The sequence below is a fragment of the Bos indicus genome, chromosome 16, assembly GCF_029378745.1.
Source record: "Bos indicus isolate NIAB-ARS_2022 breed Sahiwal x Tharparkar chromosome 16, NIAB-ARS_B.indTharparkar_mat_pri_1.0, whole genome shotgun sequence".
Taxonomy (NCBI): domain Eukaryota; kingdom Metazoa; phylum Chordata; class Mammalia; order Artiodactyla; family Bovidae; genus Bos; species Bos indicus.
This window is the reverse complement of record NC_091775.1, coordinates 50661205-50682706: the sequence shown is the minus strand read 5'-3', so window position 1 is coordinate 50682706 and position 21502 is coordinate 50661205. Positions and strand designations below refer to the sequence as shown.

The window sequence follows — 21502 nt, the reverse complement described above, 5'->3', positions numbered from 1 at the left end:
AGCCCCCCAAATCCAGGCTGTGTCCACCTTTTCCTCACCCTCCCCCCAGCCCAGCCCACTCAGCTGGCTCCTGTCAGGAACCTGCAGGTTTGCACCATGGGTGCCCTGCTCTGTACCCCGGTGTCAACCGGGGTAGATGCTCAGAGGGCATGTCCCCTACTGCCAGTGACTTGCCTTTCAGACAGACTTGTCCTTTCTGGCAGTGCTCTGGGGGCCATCCCAGCCGGTCTGTGTCCCTTGGGCAGCTCTGGGTGCAGAGCTCCCTGGAACCCTTGTCCTGAACTCTCGCTGGTCACCATGGCATATGGTCCTATCTCCAGTGACATTTGGGGTCTGTCACTGTCTCCTAAATGTAGCTGGGCTCCTTCACACAAGGGCTACACCTGAGGTTAATTTCTAGCTCAGTTCAATTTACCTTCAACCTCACTCTGTGTGACGCAGGAAGTGCCCCTCAGCAGCCAGTCCCCGAGTGGCTCAGACCCTGAGTAAAGAATTTGCCCACAATGTGAGAGAGGGTTCAGTCCTGTGGAGATGGGAATGGCAACCCACTCCAGTATTCTTATCTGAGAAATCCTGTAAACTGAGAAGCCTGGTGAGTTACAGTCAGTCCATCGGGTCACAAAGAGTCGGACACAACTGAGCAGCTAACACTTTCAGCAGCCAGTCCCCACGTGTCCTTGTGTCCAGTGCCACAGGACCCAGGTTAGATCTTTGCCGGTGGGCAGGCTGGTGGGGAGAACTCCCGAACTTCCAAGAGGTGCTCTGTGGATTTGTCTGGTTCAGCGGTCACGGGGTGCAGCACTACTGGGAACTGCCGGCCCAGGGTCTGTGCTATGCCTGGTGGGGCTCCAGGAATGGGGCACCTTGCAAAGTGTATGAGTGGGCCTGACCTGACCTGGGCGTGTCCCTGGCTGAGGAAGAAGTTGCTAACAAACTTCAGCCCCAGATGTGTTCTTGGAGAGAGCAGTGGAGTGCCAGGAGCTTTGGGGGAGCCACCAGAGCCTGGGCCTGGCCATCACACCACACCCCAGCATGTGTCACCTTGCTGCCCAGGGACAGTGTGGTTATTCTAATATACATGCAGAAGGGGTCAGCTCCATGGACCTGGCCACTTTCAAGGTGGCTGGCTGATGGCAGAGGAGCCAACCCAGGCCAGGCTACAGGGTCCTCCTCTGAGGATGAACCCAGGAGGCAGCCCTGTTGACTCTGAGGCCTGAGAAGGAGTGGGGCCTACGGGGCTGGGGTTTTTGGGGTCATCAAGGGGTCTGTGGAATGACAGAGGGCCTCCTGGCCTGGGGTCTGTGGGGTGACGGGGACCTCTGGGGCTAGGGTCTGTGGGGTGACCGGCTGGTGGCACAGGGCAGGGAGGACCTCAGGCTGCAACCAGGAGGCAGGTGGCTGCCTGGCCTGCGTTGTCCCACTGGGCAGGGCCGAGCAGCCCAGGTCCACAGGGAGCAGTGAAGGCTGAGGACTGACAGTGCAGTGACCGTGTGGGGCCTGGGTGGAGTCTGCCTGCTGCGGACTGTCCTCCCCGTCAGGGCTCCGTGAGCTGACCGAGTTCCGGGTCCAGCTTGGCCACAAGCAGGGCACAACAGCGGTGTCCTGAGTCCCCTTTCTAGGTGGCTTGGCTCACAGGGGTCTCAGGGTCTCCTTTCCCCCCTTGTGTAAGGATCTCTCCTGTCCTGGTTCAGGGCAGTGGCACCTCTCGATCCCGGTCAGGATCAAGTTGGCTGAAGACAATTTGCTTTTTACCCACCGACCCCAAGATCAATGCTGGACAGGCCAGCTCTGTGGGGAGTGGTGCTCAGGCCCACCAGCCACGCTGCCTCATCCTGCAAGCCGGGCCCTCAGGGCACCCCGCTGGAGCCTCTGCAGCCAGTCTGCACTCCTGTGATGTTCACACACCCACTTCTAAGAGATGAGGGTGAGACACAATTGAACCAGAAAGGAAACCCAGACCTGGATGCATTTTCAGTTTTTCCCCAAAGTGTTGCCTGTGCTAACTGTTTGCGTGGAGGGTGTTTCTCTTTTGGGTGAGGAAAGGAGGGTCTCACAGCATGTGCTGGAAGGGACGAAGCTCTGCGGCATTTGTGGGGTGAGGCCTGGCCAGCGTGGGCAGAGCACATGGCCAGGCCCGGATGGCTTCCTCTGAGCACAACGTCCCTTGTTCCTGGCACCTCTGTTCTGGTGGCTGTGGGGTGGTGTGAGCATCCCCTAAATGAGAAGGTCCTCCTGGACCAGGGCAGTGTTGGGGAGCAGCCTGCCAGGCTGGGAGCTGGGATCCGGGCCCTGGTGCCCCAGGACAGGCCTGGCCTAGGTGCCTGGGTGCAGGGGGCATGTTGTTGGGGTGTGGGTCCTTCTGCTCTGTGCTCCCTGGCTCTGGAGGAGAGCGATGTGACCCCATATGTTGGGGGTCAGGAGGATAGGCTAGGCTAGTTTCAGGGCCCTGATCTGTACTTGCTGTTCAGGACTGGCCTCCCTGCTCCCCCACACCTCCTGAGATACCACGTGGACACCTCCGTCAGATTTCAGGGTCCAGGGTGACCCAAAGAGCCTCCAGGAAACTCCAGATTGGGGTAGATCGATTGATTGCCTTTAGTCCCCACTCACCTCCAAGAGTCTGCACCCCTCAGTGAACCACTTAAAGGTGGGATCTTAGCTCACTTCTGCACTGGAGGGAGCCCCCGGGTTTTCAAGAAGCATCTTCTACTAACGGCTACTCTCCTGAGAAACACGTGACACCTGGCCTCTCAGCAGGCTGCAGCAGGGTGACCCCGGGAACCTCCCAGCCCGTGGTGGGACTGCCTCGTGCTGGAGGGATACGGGACCCCCACAGAGGGGCTTTCTCCTCCCTTCTTCTTGGGGTCTCTGGGGGGAGGCAGCCATGACCTTCCCACCCACAGGACCATGAAAAGGCAGGGTGCTGGCTGAGGTGGCCTCAGGCCTGCTGCTCAGGATTCATTGCCTCCTTTTACACGCTCAACACACACACCTGCTGTCGTCACACATATGCACACTCACATGTGCTCACATGTATGCACTCACATGTATGCACTCATACACACACTCTGTCACTCCCGGCTCCAGGGGGTAGCCCACAGCCTGCCAGAGCCCTGTGTGGTTTCATGGCTTCTCCTCCAAACCCTGCCATTCAGTGAAGGAGGAACCAGAACAAAACACCCCCTCATATCGACTCAGAGAAGCCCCCCTCATGCTCCCCCTGGCCGCAGGTCAAGGCTTAAATCTGCTGATTCCCGGGTTATGAGCAGCCAGGAGCTACAGAATCAGGCAAGGGCGGGGGGGTCTTTTCACCCTAATCACCCCCGACTTGGGATGCTGCTTGTTTGGCCAGGACAGGGTCATCAGCCCTGTGGGGATGATACAGGAAGGACCCTCTGCCCTGGCCAGTCGGGCACGATCTTGTTCACTGGGGCCTCCTCTCTCTCCAGACCCTGAAATCCTGGGCTTGGCTTGGTATTTGGATGGGGCTTCTGGGTGGGGAGGAGTGTGCTCAGGGATCTGGGTTAGAGGAGCAGACAAGCTCCAAACTGGGTTTCAGCGTGAAGTCTGCCCCCAGCCCGGCTCCCTGGCTGGGACCCAGCCCCAAGGCAGGTGCTTTGTGGCTTCACCGCTGTGGCCGTGGGTCCTCTGTGGCTCTCCTCTTCTTCCTGTCCCTGCCTACACCGTCTGCTCTCCTCTCCTCTCTGCTTTTATTATTGGGTTGATCTCCTGGGAGAAATGTTGGGAATGACAGACTCAGTCATGAACCCTGAGCCTAAAACAACCGCAAAACCCCAGTGAAGGACCTCGGTCCCCTGATGAGTGAATAACGCTGCGGCCAGCCTAGATGCCAAGGTCGTAAAAACCTCCTGCTCTTGGCACTGCCTCCGGCCCTTCCAGGGAGCGTGGGCTGGGAATGTGCCGGGGGTCAGAGGCCTGGGTAGCAGGGGGCAGGGGCCAGGGGCAATGACACCCCCTCCCTGGAAATACCTGCCAGCCCTGGGCTGAGGGGCTCCTCAGGACCACCAGGGGCTGGTGGTCCCAAGGGCAGCCTGGCTGGGGCTCTGGGCCTTTCCATCCAGCCTCCCTGCTGCTCAGGGACCTCAGGAGAGGACAGTCTGTGCTCATCCTACACAGGCTTCAGCAGCGTCCGGACAGCCTTCTACTTCCTGAGGGGCCTCGGGGGCTGTTCAGTTCATCTCCTATTTTCCAGGTGTTTTCTCTGCACCCTTAGGCCTCCTCTCAGCCATGTCCAAAAAAGAGCCTCCCCACGATCTCCGCCGGCCATGGGGCAGCCAAACGAGACCTGGGCTTTCCTGGTGGCTCCAGGCAATCACTTAACCCCAGTGACCGCAGAGGGTGGGAGGCGGGCAATGCACAGCTTTCCTTTAATCAGCAGGAAACACCGCCTTCTCTCCTAAGCTGTTTGCTCGGCCAGTAAATTAAACATGCCCTTCAAGCGTTGATTTTCCTCCAGTAGGTGAGGAGTTTGGGGAAGTAGAATTCAAACAGAAAAAAAGAAAAACCACCCAGAAAAACAAAAAAGAGCCCTGAGATGGGCATGCATGGATAGGAACAGGTCCTTCTTTCTGCCCAGTGCCTTCACACGAGGGGCTGGGCTCCTCACCAGCCGGACGCAAAGGTATCAGACCCTGGGTGGAGGGGGTGTCCCACCCAAGTCTGCTGGAGCTCCGTGCAGTCACCGGGTCACATAATAAGGTGGCATGTTAATTACTCCTCCCAATTCACCTTGGTGTACGCGCCCCAGGAAGGGCTGGGGGTGGTCTTTCAATCCTCAGCAGTCTTGGGTCCTTGGGATGGGTGCACACCAGCTGCCGTTCTGTTGTTGCATTTTTGAAAGGGTCCTATGAGTCAGTTAAAAAGGAACCGTTGGCCACTTAAAAGATAATAATTACTTCTGTGAACACTGCTAAATTAAATAAATGTTATCCCCATCATTTTTTAAGACTTCGGTTTCTTTTGAAAGAAAACATTTTGTTATTTCTCCCGCGCATCAGTTTGAGTCAGTGTGAGGACCCTGAAGTTCCCCTCTGCCTGGAGACGTCTCTCCTACCCTCCCATGTCAGGGAATGGGGAGGGGGCCACGAGATGAGAGCCAGGGTGACCACAGTGTTTGGGTCCCTTTCTGAGGTTTTCAAGTCCGAGAAGGAGGGCGGAAGCATCTGGATCAGAGGTCATCAGGCTCCGAGCGGGGAGCAGCTCACCTGCCACGCCTCCCACCCCCAGCCCCCTCCTCCTGTCTCTCTTCTCTGAGTTTTTTAATCTTACGAATGAGAGCCACCTCACGTGAAAACGGACCATTTTAAAGTGTACAATTCAGGGGCACGCTTGCCACCTTTGTCTGGTTCCAAAACATTTTCATCTCCCAAAGGAGACCCCAGGCCCACCAACCAGTCACCCCTACCCCACCATCACGGGTCCTGTCTCTGTGGGTTTGCCTCTTGTCCATACATTTGGCATGAATGGAATCTTAGGACTCGTGGCCCTTTGCGTCCAGCCTCCTTCACTCGGTGTGACACTCGCGAGGCTCGCCCGCGCTGCCCCTGTGAGGTCGATCTTCTTCATCTATATTGATGTGAACAGCCTGTTGTGCGTCTGGACCACGTTTGTTGATCCTCTCATGTGTTGCTGCCCTTGGGGGGCCTGGGGGTGAACATTGGTGGGATCCTCACCCCTGGCCTCCCCGTTTGGCACTCTAAGGCTGATGCCGGAGTGAAGCTGGTTTTCTGGCTGTTTGACCAGCTCGCTCGCCCTGTCCCCTCGCCCCTCCCACTCTTCATTACCTCTTCTGTGCTCAGGGCCACCCTCAGGTGGACTTCCAGGCGGCACTCTTCTGGGGACAGCTGCCTCTTAGGTTGGACCCCAAAGAAAGGGCCACACCGGACAGACAAGCTGGAGACCCTTTTGCTTAGTCCTGTGATCTGGGAGCCCCCAGGGCTCCCGAGTTCATGACTCAGCAGGCCTCTGTCCTAATCTGCCATTAAGTAGTCAGGGGACTTCTAGGAACCCTCCCCAGCCCCAGTACACTCCCACACCACCTCCGTCCCAGAGCATCCCAAATTTCACATAGCTCAAGTTCTGAGTCCCCCCCGAGATCTTGGGACTTGCCCCATTCCCCAATTCCAAGGCTGCAGACACAAACTGGTTCCAGAATGAATGCCTCATCACCAACCCCCCAGAGTGGAGCCCCCAAGAGTGTTTGCATTCTGGCTGTGCCCATCCCATAGAGTGTGGGCGTCCCTCCTGCCCTAATGCAGAATGGGCCAGTGTGTCCTCAGCCATTGCCAGGGGCTTTGGGAGCCTGGGGAGAACTCTGCTGACCTAGGGGGTCCGCATTGTTCCCCAAGTGTTGCTGGAACCTCCCCCTGGGAGCCCCTAGCAGAGGTGGGTGGGGGTCCCCTAGCAGAGTGGGGGGTGGCTAGCCCGTTTCTCTTCTGTCCCCTGTCCCGGGCGGCCCCCAAACTCGGGGCCCGGAAGTGGAGCTGCACAGGCTGACTCTGTGTTGTCTCCTCCAGGTGACGGCGACATTGTAAATAACATGTACGGGCCGGACCCCGACCTGCTGGTGGGCGAGAGCGCGGAGGACGAGACTGAGGACAGCATCATGTCCCCCATCCCCATGGGGCCGCCGTCCCCCTTCCCCACACCCAAGGAAGGCTCGCCATATGAGGCCCCGGTCTACATCCCTGAGGACATCCGCATCCCCCCGGGGTTCGAGCTCCGGGAATCCTCCATCCCCGGCGCCGGCCTGGGCATCTGGGCCAAGAAGAAGATGGAGGTGGGGGAGCGGTTCGGCCCGTACATGGTGGCGCCCCGGGCCACACTGAACGAGGCGGACTTCGGATGGGAGGTGAGCCCTGCCGCGCGCGCGCGCGTGATTGATGGCGGCCGTTTGTCTCGTGGTTCATCTATTTATAAAACCGGGTTGACGGTGCTGCCTGAGGCGGGAGGCTGGGTCGCAGAGAGTGCTGAATTTCCCAGGCTTATTTTATCCCGCGGCTTGCATGACGCGACTCCAAAAACACCAGAGGCCTAGTGGACGCCGGGAGGCCCCCGTCCGCCGCACCCGCTCTCTTCCCGGAAATGTGTCTTTAATGAGCTCATGTCTTAAACCCCTCGAGCTTCCCGTCTGGATCTTAGGTGCTAAGGCTGCCATCTCGGCAGGACTTTGGGAATCGATGGGAGTCTCCCAGAACAAGGTCTCTGCTCCCGGGAAAGTCCTCAGATGGGGGCCCAACTCCAGGCAGAGCAGCACGTGTCTGGTGGCCACACTGCCCTAGATGCCCCAGGTGCATCCATGCCCTGGGCCTCCTGCTGATCTGCTCGGGTCAGCTGGCTCCCTAAGAGGAGCTCCCGCTTCTCAGATTAGCGGGGGCAGAGAGGAGAGTCTTGTGGTTTTGATTTCCCTGATGATCCAGGCCTGGCTCGGCAGTCCTGGAGGCTGCGTGTGATCTGGAGAGGGAGGCTGATTAGGTGGGGGGTGGGGGTTGACAGCCATGAAAGGGCCCTTCCTCTGGAAGCATCCTGCTCTGACCACGAGGGACACTGGGCCCCAGTTCAGGGGGCTTTCAAGGTGGTCTCCTAAGGACCAGGGCCCCAGGAAAGCACACTCCCCTCTAGTCCTGGCCTCTCTTCAGGCCCCACAGAGCCAGCGTGCAGCGATATTTTGGGCAGGGACCCTGCCTGGACGGAAAATGCAAGTGCCAACCCAGATTCCTCCTGGGTGTTTCACCACTTCCAAAAGTGCTTGGATGGTGGTCAGAGCTAGGAAGGGGAGAGCCATCCAAGGAGGGAAGAGGGACCTGTGGGGCCGGCAGCTGTATCCCCTGCCAGTGGTTCAAGGTGGTGGGGCTCGGGGAGCTGACTCCCCCAACTGCTCGTTGGCTTTGGAAAAGTTCCCATGCTGTGTGTCTCTCAGGGTCTGTGGTCATTGAGGGGCCATCTTTGCCCTCTGATGAGTCTTTACCATCTAGAAGGCTTCTCTTGGGGACATCACTATTCCCTGAAGACTCGGGGTGCACAGTGCATGACCCTTGTGCATCCCTCAGGGGACCCTCAGCAGCCCTTGAACATCTCCCCCGGTCTGGTCCATCAGCTTTTGAAACCCTCTGAAAAGGTCTCACAGAGTCTGGCTTAGCCATGTGCTGGTGGTGGTACTGCAGACCTGAGACCCCCATTCCCTTCACGAGGGAGGATATGGGGGCCCCCCAAATGCTGGACACCCTGATTCTCCTGCAAGCGGGTTTGTGGTAGCACATGAGGTATGGACATCAGAGGATGCAGAAGCCCCCTACCAGCTGACAGCTCGAGCTCCGTGGATGGCTTTGAAGGTTTAGAGAGACAGTGGGTTGACCAGATGGATGAAGGAGCAGGCGTGCCAGAACTCACCATGGCTGAGTGGTGGAGGCCACCGTTGCACTGTGTGAACCGGCCTGTCTGTCCCCTGCTGTTCCCAGGTGGCTGACTCTGTGTGTGTGCCTGTCAAGGTCGGGTCACCTGCAGAACAGGTGGGAGGGAGCAAAGTGAGGAGTTGGGAGGTGAGGCCCTCTTGGGGGCAGCTCATATGCTCTTCAGAGATCCACAGGGTGGCCCTCGCTGGGCCGAGAAGAGTGTGTTCACATGATGTGACCGGTAAGTGGCTTGGGCTGTAGGATGGCCTGTCCTGGACTTCCCACCTGGCTATTTTCAGGAGGAATTTTGGGGTTTGTGTGATGTGCTCAGAAAGGCCCGGACTACTCAATTAGGAGACAGCTTCAGATGTTGGAGGGTAAACGAACCCTTCATGTAGTGTGATGGATGACCTTGAGGTGACCTGATTCTCATTGGTTCAGATGCAGGCCTCTGTTTGCTCTAATTTTAAAGAAACGGCCTGTATCTCGGCCGCCCCCGGTGCCGGGCCTGGTACAGGCCGTGCTGTTATCTCCCCGGCACCTGTTGACTTTGCGATATTATTTGTCCTTGTGTACGTGCGGGATCGCTCCCCTCCGAGGTGCCTCCTGCCCCACCCCAGGCAGCGCCTTGATTCCGGGGCCCAGACCTGACTGCCACCTTTCCTGCCGGCCCTGGCAGATATTTGCTCTGCGTCCACGTCCTCACGTCGTGTTCCAGATGCACTGTGTGACTTGCCTGACCTTGTCTCCTTGGCGAGTTCAGGCCTGACCACCTGTTCTGGGGCCATCTCTGGGCTTCCTGGCCTCCTGTCCTATCCCCTCCAACACAGTCATGAGCAGCTGTTGGTGTCGCCGTGGTCATGGTCAAGCCCCAAGAGCAGAATTGGGCATCCCCAAACCCATGGTGAACCTGCTTTGGCCTGAAATAAATCTTGAGGTTGAGGTGGTTTCTTTCTAGCTCCCTGGATCTCTGGGCAGAAGTCAAATAGCCTCACTTGTGTCCCCAAACAGGAGACTGCTGTGTCACTTGGTTCCTGTGTCCTCCTCCTGGTGACAGTGTCTGTCAGTGGGCCTCACTGCCCTTGACGGACAGGTATGGTCCTTACCTTCACTCTGCTGCAAACAGGGCCCAGACCAGGAGTGGAGAAGCCAGGCTCCAGAATCTAGACCTTTCCATGGCTCCGGACAGCAGAGGGGCCTCCAGAGGAACCCCAAGTCCCGAGTAAGGCGGCTGATTGTGTCCTTGCACCCTGCAAATGCCCGCTCCAGGCCTGCGGTCTGCTCAGCCCCGTGAAGGGTTGGGAACAAAGACGATCACTAGGACAGCGTCAGTGTCTGAGCATCCCGGCTGGGGACGCCAGACAGACTGAGGCAGGGCCCGGGGACAGCACCCGCAGGCCCACAGTCCAGTCCTGAATGTTGCATGTGTCATTACTCAGTGTCACCACAGTACTTGAGCGTTGTCAGTCAGTGTGATTTGATGTGACTACGGTTTACATGGCATTGAGTCACTGAAGACGAACAGACCATCTTCTAGCAAAGATGGCAAAGCAGCTCCGAGAGGAGCCAGGATGGTTCTGGATCCTGAGGGGCGGTGGGTGACAGCTGCGTTTGTGTCCTAGCCTGGGTCAGAGCATGGTTGCTCCCACGGGGTCTGGTCTGGAGGTGCAGCAGGGGAGGAAGATCTAGGGAGATCCCCTTGCAGACACAGGACGGGTGTCTCTCGGAGGACTGGCTCAAAATCAAGGCCAAACTGATGATTCTTACCGTCATTTCACTGAAACAATTTTCTTTGTACTGGGAGAACAGAATTCCTGTTCTGGGCCATTTCACTTAACTGAAATCCAAGGGTCCCACGTCATTTTCTTTCTGTGGTGAGGTTTCTGGTGACTCGACCCTTCTGACAAAAGCATTTCTGTCCCTGCTGGGGTGGCGTGGGTGACCTCGCACCTTTCAGGGTCAAGGTAGCAGGAGCATCCTGGTTTGTGCAGGAATTTTACTTGAGCGAAACAGGAAGGCATGGGTTAGCCCCATGGCTGGGTATCCTCCTCCTGTTGTTCACCTGCTTTGTCTTCACATGGGCGTCAGGAAAATTTGATGATTCTAAATATTCCCCCTACCCTGACCCTGAGTGTTCTGAGGGAGGCCGGAAGTGAGTTCCTCATTTTGGGGAAAAAGCACAGCTCTGCTCTCCATGCACCCGGACCTGGCAGCCGTGTCCTTGGACACAGACAGGAGCTTGGGGGTGAGTGGAACACGGCTCCCTGGGCTCCATCTCAAAGGGCGGTGTCTGTCCCCTGCCCAGGACTCCTAGCCCTTCCCCTCCAGACACAGCCTGCCCGCTGACGCAGCCACCACTCACCCTCCCAGAATAAATCACCTCGTGATTGCATTCTATTGCCCCAGGGTCTGAAAAACAATGATTTTGATCATTTGTTGAGTAAATCATGACATTTATCATCGTGCTGTTTATTTTGCTAATTAAGAGATGGCTGCGAGTGGCAGGCCCGAGGGAGCCGGCTGTGGAACCCGCTCCTCGGAGGTGCCACCTGCCCCGAGGCGGGACCCCACAGCTGTGCTTGGGTTGGGGCGGCCGCACAGGCCCCCAAGGGGAGGCACGGGAGCCATTTGCACACTGAAAGCACCCGGCTCTGCTTGTCTCCCCCAGAAAGGCGGGCTCTCTGGTGCCCAGCGCGCTGCCCAGCCTGTAACCGACACTCAGGCAACGTCTGTCAAAAAAAAAAAAAACACGTCTGCCTCTGTTTAAGGAGCTGGTGGAAAATGTTAACGTGAATTGATGGGGTTTCAATTATCTGAAGAATTTACTCGAGTGGATTACCTCATCCTTTTGGCCGTGGTTCCTGAATATTAATACACATGTTCATTTGCTCAATCAACAAACGTCTATGTCTGGCCCAGGGACTGTGGGAAGCTCCAGGGTCAGCGGGGAAAGGCTGCCCCGTCTCTCCAGTGCTACAGTCATGCGGTCCCCAAGCCAGCGCCTCTGGGGTCTCCGCTCTCCCTGGACGGCTCTGGTGAGGGCAGGACCTGACGGCCACCCCTGTGGACCATGGGCTGCCAGAACATCCAGAGATGCCAGGTAGGGATGTTCCAGGCCAGGGCTGGTACCCAGCTCTGCATGCTTAGATTCTGAGACACTGTTGTGAATGTGAGACTGAGTGATGATCCAGAACCCCTGACCCTGAAGAAGGGCATGGGGTTGAGGATGTGAGCTCTGCTTGTGCCCACTGGTCCCCCTACATGTATATATTTTTAGAAGAAATAATGCTTCCTCTTCCAAGCTGGGGCCATGTGTCCTTAAATTAAGGAGGAGCTAAAGGTCTATTTTTGGTCCCAAGTGGCAGGAAGACGAGGAAGCCCAGTGGGGTGTCTGTTCCCTGAGACTCAGGGTGTCAACACAGTGGGAGCTTGGCCTCTAACATCTCAGGGACAGAATATGGTGGGGTTTCCCAAGGCTCGTGACACATGCATAAACATGTGGTATGGAGATCCGAGGACTGAGGATGCTTTTCTAGGTCTAAGGGCTGAGACCACATTCACTGAGACAGATAGAGGGGCAGGTGTTCTTGGGGCTCTGGCCTCTGTGCCCGGCCCCTGACACCTGCCCAAGCCTTGCTGGGGGTCAGGTGGGCACCCCAAGACTGCAACCACATGGCCCCAGCTGAGCCCCTGATCTCCGTGGGAAAAGGCCTCCTCTTCTTTCTTCTGCACTTACACCCTCACACTCTGGCTTCAAGGACCCTGTCCTCTGTCCTGCTGAGCTGGCCACAGATGCCAGCACAGACTCACAAACACCCCAAGGCTCCCTGCCCCTCAGGCCATCAAGTCAATACTCCTGCTATAATGGAGCACCCACCTTCCCCTGGGACAGAGTTCCCAAGGCTCCTGGGAATGGGCTTTAAGCCTCTCTACTTCCTGCTATGTAATGACCTAATAAGAAACCCCGGCCACCTAGAGACAAACGTGTGTGCTTGACTCATCGCCTAGACGAACTGGATGCCTCTGGTGGCCCCAGAAGCATGAGCTTCCCAGCGCCATGCCCCCTGCATTGACCTCCCGGCACTCTGCCCCCTTCTGCCTTCACCTCCTGGTGCTGTGGGCTCCTGTCTGGCCCCCACAGGGACAAGGCCACGAGCACCACCACAGCCAGAACTGCCATTCCCCAGGATTCAGGAAGGAAATGTCCATCCTCCAGGAGAAACACCAGCAGTGACCAGCGGCGAGTCTGGACATGCAGATGTTTCATCACCAGCAGCCTCTGTGGAAGCGGAGCTGCCGCTCAGCCAATGGACAACCTCTTCTGCACCCCAGAATCATCAGCAGCCTCAGGATCTGGGCACTTTCTGCCCTGACCAGCCCTGTGGATGGACCCGCAGCCCCAGAGCAGCGGGAGAGGAAAGCTGGGCCCAGCAGCCCCTTCCGGCATTCCAGGTGACTCCAAGAGGAGGTTCACCTAGCCTGGGAGGAGGGGCAAGCCCTGACTGAACAATGGCCGGCTGCCAAGTTTACAGAGAAAAATGTGACAGCTGGTACTTGAAGGTCAGGACTGTCCTTCAGGTGTTTCCAGGGCATCTGAGACCTGAGAGCAGAGATCTCTGTCAGTGGGTCTCATATGGAAACCCCCGGAGCATCAGAAATACAGGTGCCCAGACCCCACCCCAGAGATGCCAGGCTTTGGCCAAATGGAGGGACCAGCCATGTGTATCTGTCCAGGATGGTCTTGGTTTTTGCACCAGAAGTTCCAACAATCCTCCCTGGGTTTGTGAAAACTCCCAGGAACTTAGAATGTGCCGTGTGGGTGAGAGCAGCCAGTCTGGAAAGAGAGAGGGGGGAATCCTTTCAGGCCTGCAGCATCTGTGTTAGGGGCCCTGGCAGGAGGGCACAGCTAGGAGCACTGACGGAGCAGAGGTTTCCGAGAGGACCACCACCCTTCTCCCGCTGTGATCCCTCCACTGGGGGGTCCAGGTGAGGGGGACGATTTGCCATGGCTCGCTGAGGGTAACCTGACACTTCAACAGGCGATGCTCCTGCAAGGACTGGCTCATCCCAGAGGCACCCTGAGGCCAGTGCAGGCGGCCATGCTGTGTGACGCACACGTACACTTCCACTTTCTTCCACACGCATTCCCTGCAGGGACCACACTCCAGCATTTTCTGTGCATCCTTCACCCTAAAGCTGTAACAGTGTGTGCTCTTGCTGACACAGTCGGGGGTGGGGGTGCACCTTGCTCCTTTTTATTTCACTCTTAGACTGTCTTATTGTGTTTACTCTTGGAATTCCAGCCGTGCGGGAAAGTACTGTGGCCAGGCTGGCACAGGGGGCCAGGACTGGTTTCAGCTCCAAAGACTGGGCCTCCTGCTGGTCCGACGGCCTCACTCGCAGGGTGTGGTATTCTTGGTCCCTGTCCTTGCCTGTCCTTTCTCTCTGCAGCACCAGAATGCACACTGGGACCTTCCTGGGCGCATCCCACCCCCCAGGGACCGGGAGCCCGGAAGCTGTCTGTACTCTGCCCTCCTCTGCCCGGCCAGCTAATTCACCCCTTACACTGACTCTGCTTCTGCGCTGTCTGGGGTTTATTTTAGGCCTAGAAACGTGGCAGGGCTTTTCTCTTTCCATAGTGATTTTCTGAATGTGTTTAGGAGGCATCACGTATATTGAGAAAGCGTCCAAAGTCGTAAGTCACCGCTCAGTGAACGTTCACACCCGTGGAAACAACACCTGGATGGTTAACAGGTCTGGGGACCTCTTATCTGGGAAATCTGGGAACCCAGATTCGACAAGGGGGCCATCCTGTGGGAACAGGGCCGAGTGGGAGGCGGCCTGGGAGCGCTGGGGCAGAGGGGTGGGGGCCACAGAGGCCCGCGCCATCTCGTTTCCCCAGGAACCGCTCCCAGTGCAGCTCCTCTGCCATCTCTCCCAAGCACCATGACATCAGGTCCAGACGTTTTTAGCCCAAGAATGCCATGAAACCCTGCACTATCTTCGGCCCAGCTCCGAGGCGCGGGTATATAAGGAATTTTCGGAAAAAGGACAGAGAATGACTAAGAATACCTCCCTGGTAGTTCTTCTTTATTTCCTTAAGGGGTAATAACTCAGCCACAGTCCAGCAGAGGGTACTTTCTTTAAATAGAGCATTCTGATTCACAAGCGAAAAAGGAAATAAATATTTTCTTTTCATATTCGAGAGACGTCCATGAATACCAACTTCTTAAATGGTATTTTACCATCCGCATCTCTCTCACACACGCACACACACGCACACACACACACACACACACATATACACCGGTGACACAAGCCCATCCTCACCCCAGAATGGCTGCTTGTGAACCAGAGATGTGGACTAGCCTCAGGTTGTCAGAAGGAAGTGAGAGGAAGGCAGATGGAGGGGATGACGTCTTCGCCCGGGACCCGGGCTCACCCTTCCTGCTGGCTCTCTGTCTCCTCGTCCCCCCTCCTCCTTCTTTCTCTTTTATCCTTAAGGGAAGTGGGGTCACACATTCAGGGATCATGACAAAGGCACCTGGGTCCCTGTGCTGGGCAGGACTGGTGAGGCTGGGGCAGGCTGACCAGGCCAGGAGGGTGGACAAGAAGGAAGCCCTGGCATTCACTAGGCGTCTGCTGTATGCACATGCCAGCCATGCCAGGCTCTTCCTGATTTGTGATTCTCATTCTGTCTGTGGTCAGATCCCATGCCCCAGCCCCATGGACTGCACTGGGACTGGCAGGCATTAATGCCTACCCCCTGGGCGCCCCACTGTGAAATTCTCTGGATCCCAGAGGCAGCTTTCAACCTTGCTGGAGCCAGGATTCTGAGATGGTCCCAGGGTGCTGGGAGCCTGGCTGGTGGGAGATGTGTTCAGTTCAAGCAGGAACTGTGGGGACCCCATCCCAGAAGATCAGTCTGTGAGGCACAAAACCCAGATTCCACCCCCATCCGAAAGAAAATCTTTTTCACCCGTTTGCCTCAGGCTTTGATTCCGTGAAGCTATGGTTCTCAAGTGATTGTGTTGAGAATTCTTGAGGCGCCTTCAAATGCAGGTTCAGGGCCCCACCCTTACCTCTGTGTGTGTGTGTGTGTGTGTGTGTAAGTCACTCAGTCATGTTTGACTCTTTGCAACCCCATGGACTGTAGCCCACCAGGCTCCTCTGTCCCTGAAATTCTCCAGGTGAGAATACTGGAGTGGGTTGCCATTTCCTTCTCCAGGGGCTCTTCCCAAACCAGGGATTAAACCCAGGTCTCCTGCACTGCAGGCAGATTCTTTACCGTCTGAACTACCAGGGAAGCCCCACCCTTACCTAATGGATTAGAATTCCTTATGGGAGTCCCCAAGAACCTGCGTTCTAATTAGCAGTGGAAGAGGGGGCACTAGGAATTCTCCATTTATGGGTGGAAGCCCAGAGAAAGAGGCTTCACTTGAATCTACCTGCACTCCCCCGACCCGCCCTGTGTGTCCCACCACTGCTGGACCCCAGAGCTGGGAGCAGCCTGGCTGCCACCAACAGAAGGATCCCACCCCCACCATACAGCTAGCCTTTAGCATGGCTCTCCTCGGGTGGGTAGCCCCCTGGAAACTGACAAGCGACAAGACCCCCCCTCCCAAGGGCATTGCAGTGATGGTCAAGGTTGGGGGGAAGGCCCAGACACCAGCTGTCCATGTCATGCCTGGAGATTACCTGGTGCATCATCATTTCTCACCTTCACTGTGCAGGTGGGAGGTCCAAGCCCTAGAGAGGGAAGGGAGTCCCGCTGGGTCATAGGGTAGTTTGGCATAGGGGCAGGAGACCAGGCAAGGGACCCTCAGGCAGCTTCCTTCAGCCCTGCCTCTTGACTCTGCAGTTCATGCAGACAGCATGTGCTGAGACCAGGGACTGGGCAGCCCCCTGACCCCTCCCCAGAAGTTAGAGCAGCCCCCAGCCCACGTGGGTACTCTGTCTTCACCACTCTGTCCAGGCCTCAGCTCCTCCATGGGAATGGGGACCAGTAAGGCAGGGAGTGGTCCAGACATAGCCCTTGGCCTCCTCTCTCTGCACCTGCACTGCTGGCCCAGCCGGGGTGGCTCTCAGGTTTGGCCTGGGCCGCCCGTGGCCCTGCCTTCTCCAGGCTGACCCTGCCTTCAGGAAGCATGTGGTGGGATCCACCTGCTGAGACTGAGGCATCTGCAGCATCGCTCATTTACACAGACAGATTATGTCAAGTACTTTCCCAACAGTGGCCTCTTATAGAGTATAACGGGCTGGAGGGCAGCCCCTCTGAGCGCGGGCAGCTACTGGCCAGGCGGCTCCCCGGGGACCCCCAGCACGGCCTTGGCCAGCCTGTCATCCGCTCCCTCCCTCCCTGCTGGTCAGATGAACGTCCCAGGCCTCGCAGGCCATAAAAGGTCTCCCTGGGTCATGGGACAGGGTGTGGACCTCCCCGCCAGGCCTGCTTATCAGAGCTTCTCTCGAGGTGAGAATTTTTGTGGGCTGGTCACCTCCAGGTTAGGAATGTGCTCTCATCATGTCACAGGCCACTTCGGCTCAGCCAGAAACCAGGGTGACCCAACCACTCCCCGCCCGTCGAGGGGCAGTGGCCGCCGGAGATCTCCTGCAGGACGTCCTCTCCTGCTCTGTCCAGGGCTGGCGTGGTGCTTCCTCCGCTCTCTTGGGCCCACAGGACACTGAGATGTGGCTGGGTTTGCTCTGATGGAGGCCGGGTCAGGCCAGGACGCCCTTTGAGTGTGAGAGGTCAGCCTGGGCGCACAGCAGGAGGCCCCACGGGAACAGCCGGAGTCAGCATTCTGGCGCATGGTGGCCCCTGCCTGCTTTCACATTGTTTAGAGCACAGAGAGCAAAATGGCCTAAAGGTGATATTTCAAGTCAGCCGATGGGATGCCCGTTGGTGTAGGTGGTGGTGTCTCCTCCTTGGAGTGGGAAGATGCTGAGTCAAGGATGCCCTGTCATCACTCAGGAGTCAGCGTGCTCCCTGCTCACCTGTGTGCCCGGCTACCTGCGACACATGATGCAGTGTTTCCAGGCAGTGGCTTGAAGAGAGGCACCGGCCTCCCGGGCAGTGCCCAGGGTGTGCATGCACCGCATCCTGCCCTTCTGTCCCAGCTGCGCACCCTCTTCCTGGCCAGGCAGCGCGGGGCTGGGATCACCAGCCCCCAGTGGGCCGCAGGAAGTACCTTGTCTGGCTTTCAGGCCGCGTCCCTGCCTCCTGGGCTAATGCCCAGTCTAATTGCACATCCCATTGTGTCGTCCCTGTTCAATCATGTTCAGAAATACCTCCATCCCCTCCTTGCCCATTCAGATCTCTCTCAAGTCCATTCTGGCTTATCAGCACAGCCATTTCAGGAGCGGAGCTAAGATTTCTGCCATTTAGGCCCGAGGCATTGTCTGTCCCTGTGGCGGCGGAGATAAACCCTCACCCAGAACAAAGTCGCAATGACCTTTTACAAGTAGAAGCAGCCTTGTTTCCCTCCAGACTCATTTATCAGCCTTCCTTTCAGCCTGGCGCGCAGCGGAGGCCTGGGAGAGCACTGCCAGGCGGGGGTGGACAGGGATTAGGACGCCCGGCTGCTTCGTTCTCTGAGGCCCCTCGGGGTCCATGGGGACAGAGCTGTGCGTGGCTCTGGGGAGGGGCGGTGCTCACCAAAGAGGGTGGGGCCTGCAATGGCCGGGCCTGAGCAAGGTGATCATGTCCCCTGCCCTGGCCTCCTTCAGGGCCAAAGTAAAACCTTGTGGACCAAGCCTGAGGCAGGCTGGACATAAGTGGCAACGATGCTGATGAAATGGCCTGCATCTCTGGAGCCTCCAGGCTGGCCTCTGAGCTTTGCGGCAGCTCACAGGTTTGCCCCACAGACCCCAGATAGCCTCCTGGCATCGGGCCAGCTTGGCAGGAAGCTGGGAGGAGAGGTCTCTTCCAGGCCAGATACCATAAGAGTCAACATGGGTGGTGCTTTGGGGCAGAGGCCCTTCCCAGGAAAGTATTTCTAGAAGGTTCCAGTTGCCTTGGCTCCTGGAGCTTCGGTCACATGGGAACAGCTCGTGGATGGACCATAATGAGCCTCATGTGCGTGAAGCACCCCAGGACCCAAGGAGTGTGTGCCCCTTCTTTCAGTCTCAAGTCTGAGCTTTCAGAGGTGACTGGCACCCTCAGGGGTCCAGGCTGCAGCCCCATATCCTCTCTCCCCACCAACCTGGGAGACTAGAGGTTCAGGTCCTCGGGGTCACTGGGGGCTGACCTCTGGAACTCCTTGGTACAGGTAGTAGGTCCTGGGGTGTCAGACACCCCTAAACTAGAGATGGGCCCCCTCGACTTTCTCTCTTGTCCTGTCTTTACAGCAGGGACCCCACAGTGATGACTACCCAGGCTCTGAGGGGTCCCCTTTTGTTGTGCAGCTGCACAACCAGGGGCCTCCCAGGAGCAGAGTTACTCTTGGCAGCACCTGAGCCAAGGCAGAGGGCAGGCCCAGCTCACCTGCCAAAGTCGCCCTGGATGTGGCCGGAGTCTCTGTGGGCCCACTGAAGCCCTCTATCGGAAGCTTAACTTTAGACTCAATGTTAAGAAGAGACTGAATTTCCCTGGTAGCTCAGTTGGTACAGAATCCGCCTGCAATGCAGGAGACTCAGGTTTGATTCCTGGGTCGGGATGATCCCCCAGAGGACGGCATGGCAACCCACTTCATTATTCTTGCTTGAAGAATTCCATGGGCAGAGGAGCCTGGTGGGATACAGTCCTACTGCTGCTGCTGCTGCTAAGTCTCTTCAGTCGTGTCCGACTCTGTGCGACCCCATAGATGGCAGCCCACCAGGCTCCCCCGTCCCTGGGATTCTCCAGGCAAGAATACTGGAGTGGATTGCCATTTCCTTCTCCAATGCATGAGGGTGAAAAGTGAAAGCAACTGAAGTTGCTCAGTCATGTCTACTCTTAGCGACCTCATGGACTGCAGCCTACAAGGCTCCTCTGTCCATGGGATTTTCCAGGCAAGAGTACTGGAGTGGAGTGCCATTGCCTTCTCCAGGATACAGTCCATGGGGTCACAAAGAGTGAGACACGACTGAGCGACAAAGCACAGCACAACGCTAAGAAGTGACCACGAGGTCTCCCCTGGGATCTAAAGAACAAGCTTGGGTCTCCCTGATGGTGTGCTGACTCCCCTGAAGACGCAGTGGAGCTTGGCGTGCTTGTCCTGCCCTGGGCCAGCCTGACCAGTGTCTCTGGGAGGAAAATCCCCCAGGAGATGACCGCCCAGAGGCTCCAGCATCTTGTCTTTTTACTGGCCCCAAACACCTTACCAGGAGATGCTGCCTGCAGCCGTTTGGCATGGACTTCAGTCCGGACCCTGTGATGGATGGGAGAGAGTGAGTGATGGATGAGAGGCTGGGGGGATGGAAGAGGAGGAAGGGAAGGAGGAAGGATAAGAGGAAGAGGAAGAAGACATCAGGGATGAGGGCCTGAGTGAGGACTCTGGGCAGGCTGCTTGGGAAGCATGAATCTTGTTGCCTTCATTTGAGGAGGGAGATGGAAAAGGGGTCCAGTTTGCATTTTGATAAAAGTCTTCAGACTCCACTGCTGCTGTCACGGAACTGCAGGAGAGGCACTTCCCTCGTCTGTAAAGCCTGCTCTGGTGGGGATGACTCATGTGATGCTGACTTGAAAGCCTGTCCAGGGATGGCGGACATGAGCTCCAGACTGAGAGGGACTGGCTTAGACATTCTGGGGGCAGCCCAGCCTGGGCCCTGCCTGTCCGAAGACTGCTGGACCAGCTAAGCTTCCAGAGCCTCTGCTGCCTGCCCCGCACACCCAGTGGCCCTGGGGACCAATCCCTGGTGAGGTTCAGACTGGTCATCACCAGAGCTTCTGAGTCAGCCCTGAGGACAGACAAGGGACGGCTCCTCGGAGCAGCGGGCCCTCAAAGGTCATCGCAGGACCGAGGGCAGTGGAGTTACTAGTTTCCCTGTGCTGCCCTCCCAGGCCTGGGCCCCTGCTTTTACCCACACTTGCTTCACTCAGACAGACGTACAGTTCATGCCAGGTCCTGACCCTACAGGCTCGCTTGGGAACCCATGACCCACTGACAGCCCGCAGATGACACCAGAATCCCAAACTTTTGAGGGTCTGTCTAGGATTGACCTCCTTATTTAATCCCCCTTGGAATCTAAAATACAGTAAGGATGGGGTCCCCCAGAGAGTGGGCCAGTGGGCCTGTGGGCCCAGAGCAGGCTGTGAACATGGGGCTCCCACTCCCCTCTCAGGACTGCATGGGCCTCGGGCCACTCCCAGCATCCGGTGGGTCCTCTGAGCCTGGATAGAGGAGGCAGGTTCGCCAGCCGGATACCCTGGGATGGACAGCGTCCTGCTCCAGGTCAGCGCTTTACCCCGCCCTTCCTCTGCCTTTACTGAGCTGACAGATCCAAAGGATTCCCCCCTTTGCAGGCCTGGGGTCCAGCCTGTAGTGTGGATCCAGCACCTTTGGCTTCCTGCTTTAGCTGTCCCTGCCCAGGTCCACAGACATTACACGTCCACCAGGCAGGGCACTGAGGGGCCCACTGCCCCCTGGGGCACGACTGTCCTAAGCCCCCCTGGCCCCTGCCAGTGCCCTGCGCCTCTGGATCAGAGGTTGGAGATCAGGAAAGCTTAGCAGCTGCCCCTGTGTCAGGGAGAGAGAACACTTCCTGGGGCAGCCACCCAGCTACTCAAGACCCTCACGGTCCTCAGAGGCAGTAGCCTTTAAGGGTCAGGCTTCGCCCCTCCAGCAGCCCATGTTGCTCTCAGGGTGCATGGCCTTTTGAGGTGGCTCCCCTGGGGGTGTTGTCTGGCCCTGCACATCACCTCCTGGGAGATGTTCCTCCTCTCTATTTTACAGAAGAGAAAACTGCCTCTTGGGAAGAGCAGCTGAGGTTACTGATGGAGCAACTGCCCCCTAAGACATCAGAGTCCTGCTCCCAGCCTGGGGTTTGTTTTCAGGAAATGGAGGCGTGTCTCATGCTGAGGGATTCTAGACTTGGGGAGACTTAGAGAGACGTGGACAACCCTGGGAGACACTGGGAGAATTCGGCAGACCTGGGGAGAGGCTGGCAAGGCC

At 57.5% G+C, this 21502-nt stretch overlaps 1 protein-coding gene across 3 annotated transcripts in view; it reads left to right on the top strand.

The window, feature by feature from the left end:
* The window catches only part of PRDM16 (PR/SET domain 16), a 340205-nt gene that overhangs the window by 99461 nt on the left and 219242 nt on the right, over positions 1-21502 (top strand). For all 3 annotated transcript variants that reach the window (XM_070768346.1, XM_070768348.1, XM_070768345.1), the window contains exon 2: positions 6537-6871. In XM_070768346.1, coding sequence (XP_070624447.1) covers positions 6537-6871 — 335 coding nt within the window. The remainder of the gene's footprint in view (positions 1-6536; positions 6872-21502) is intronic.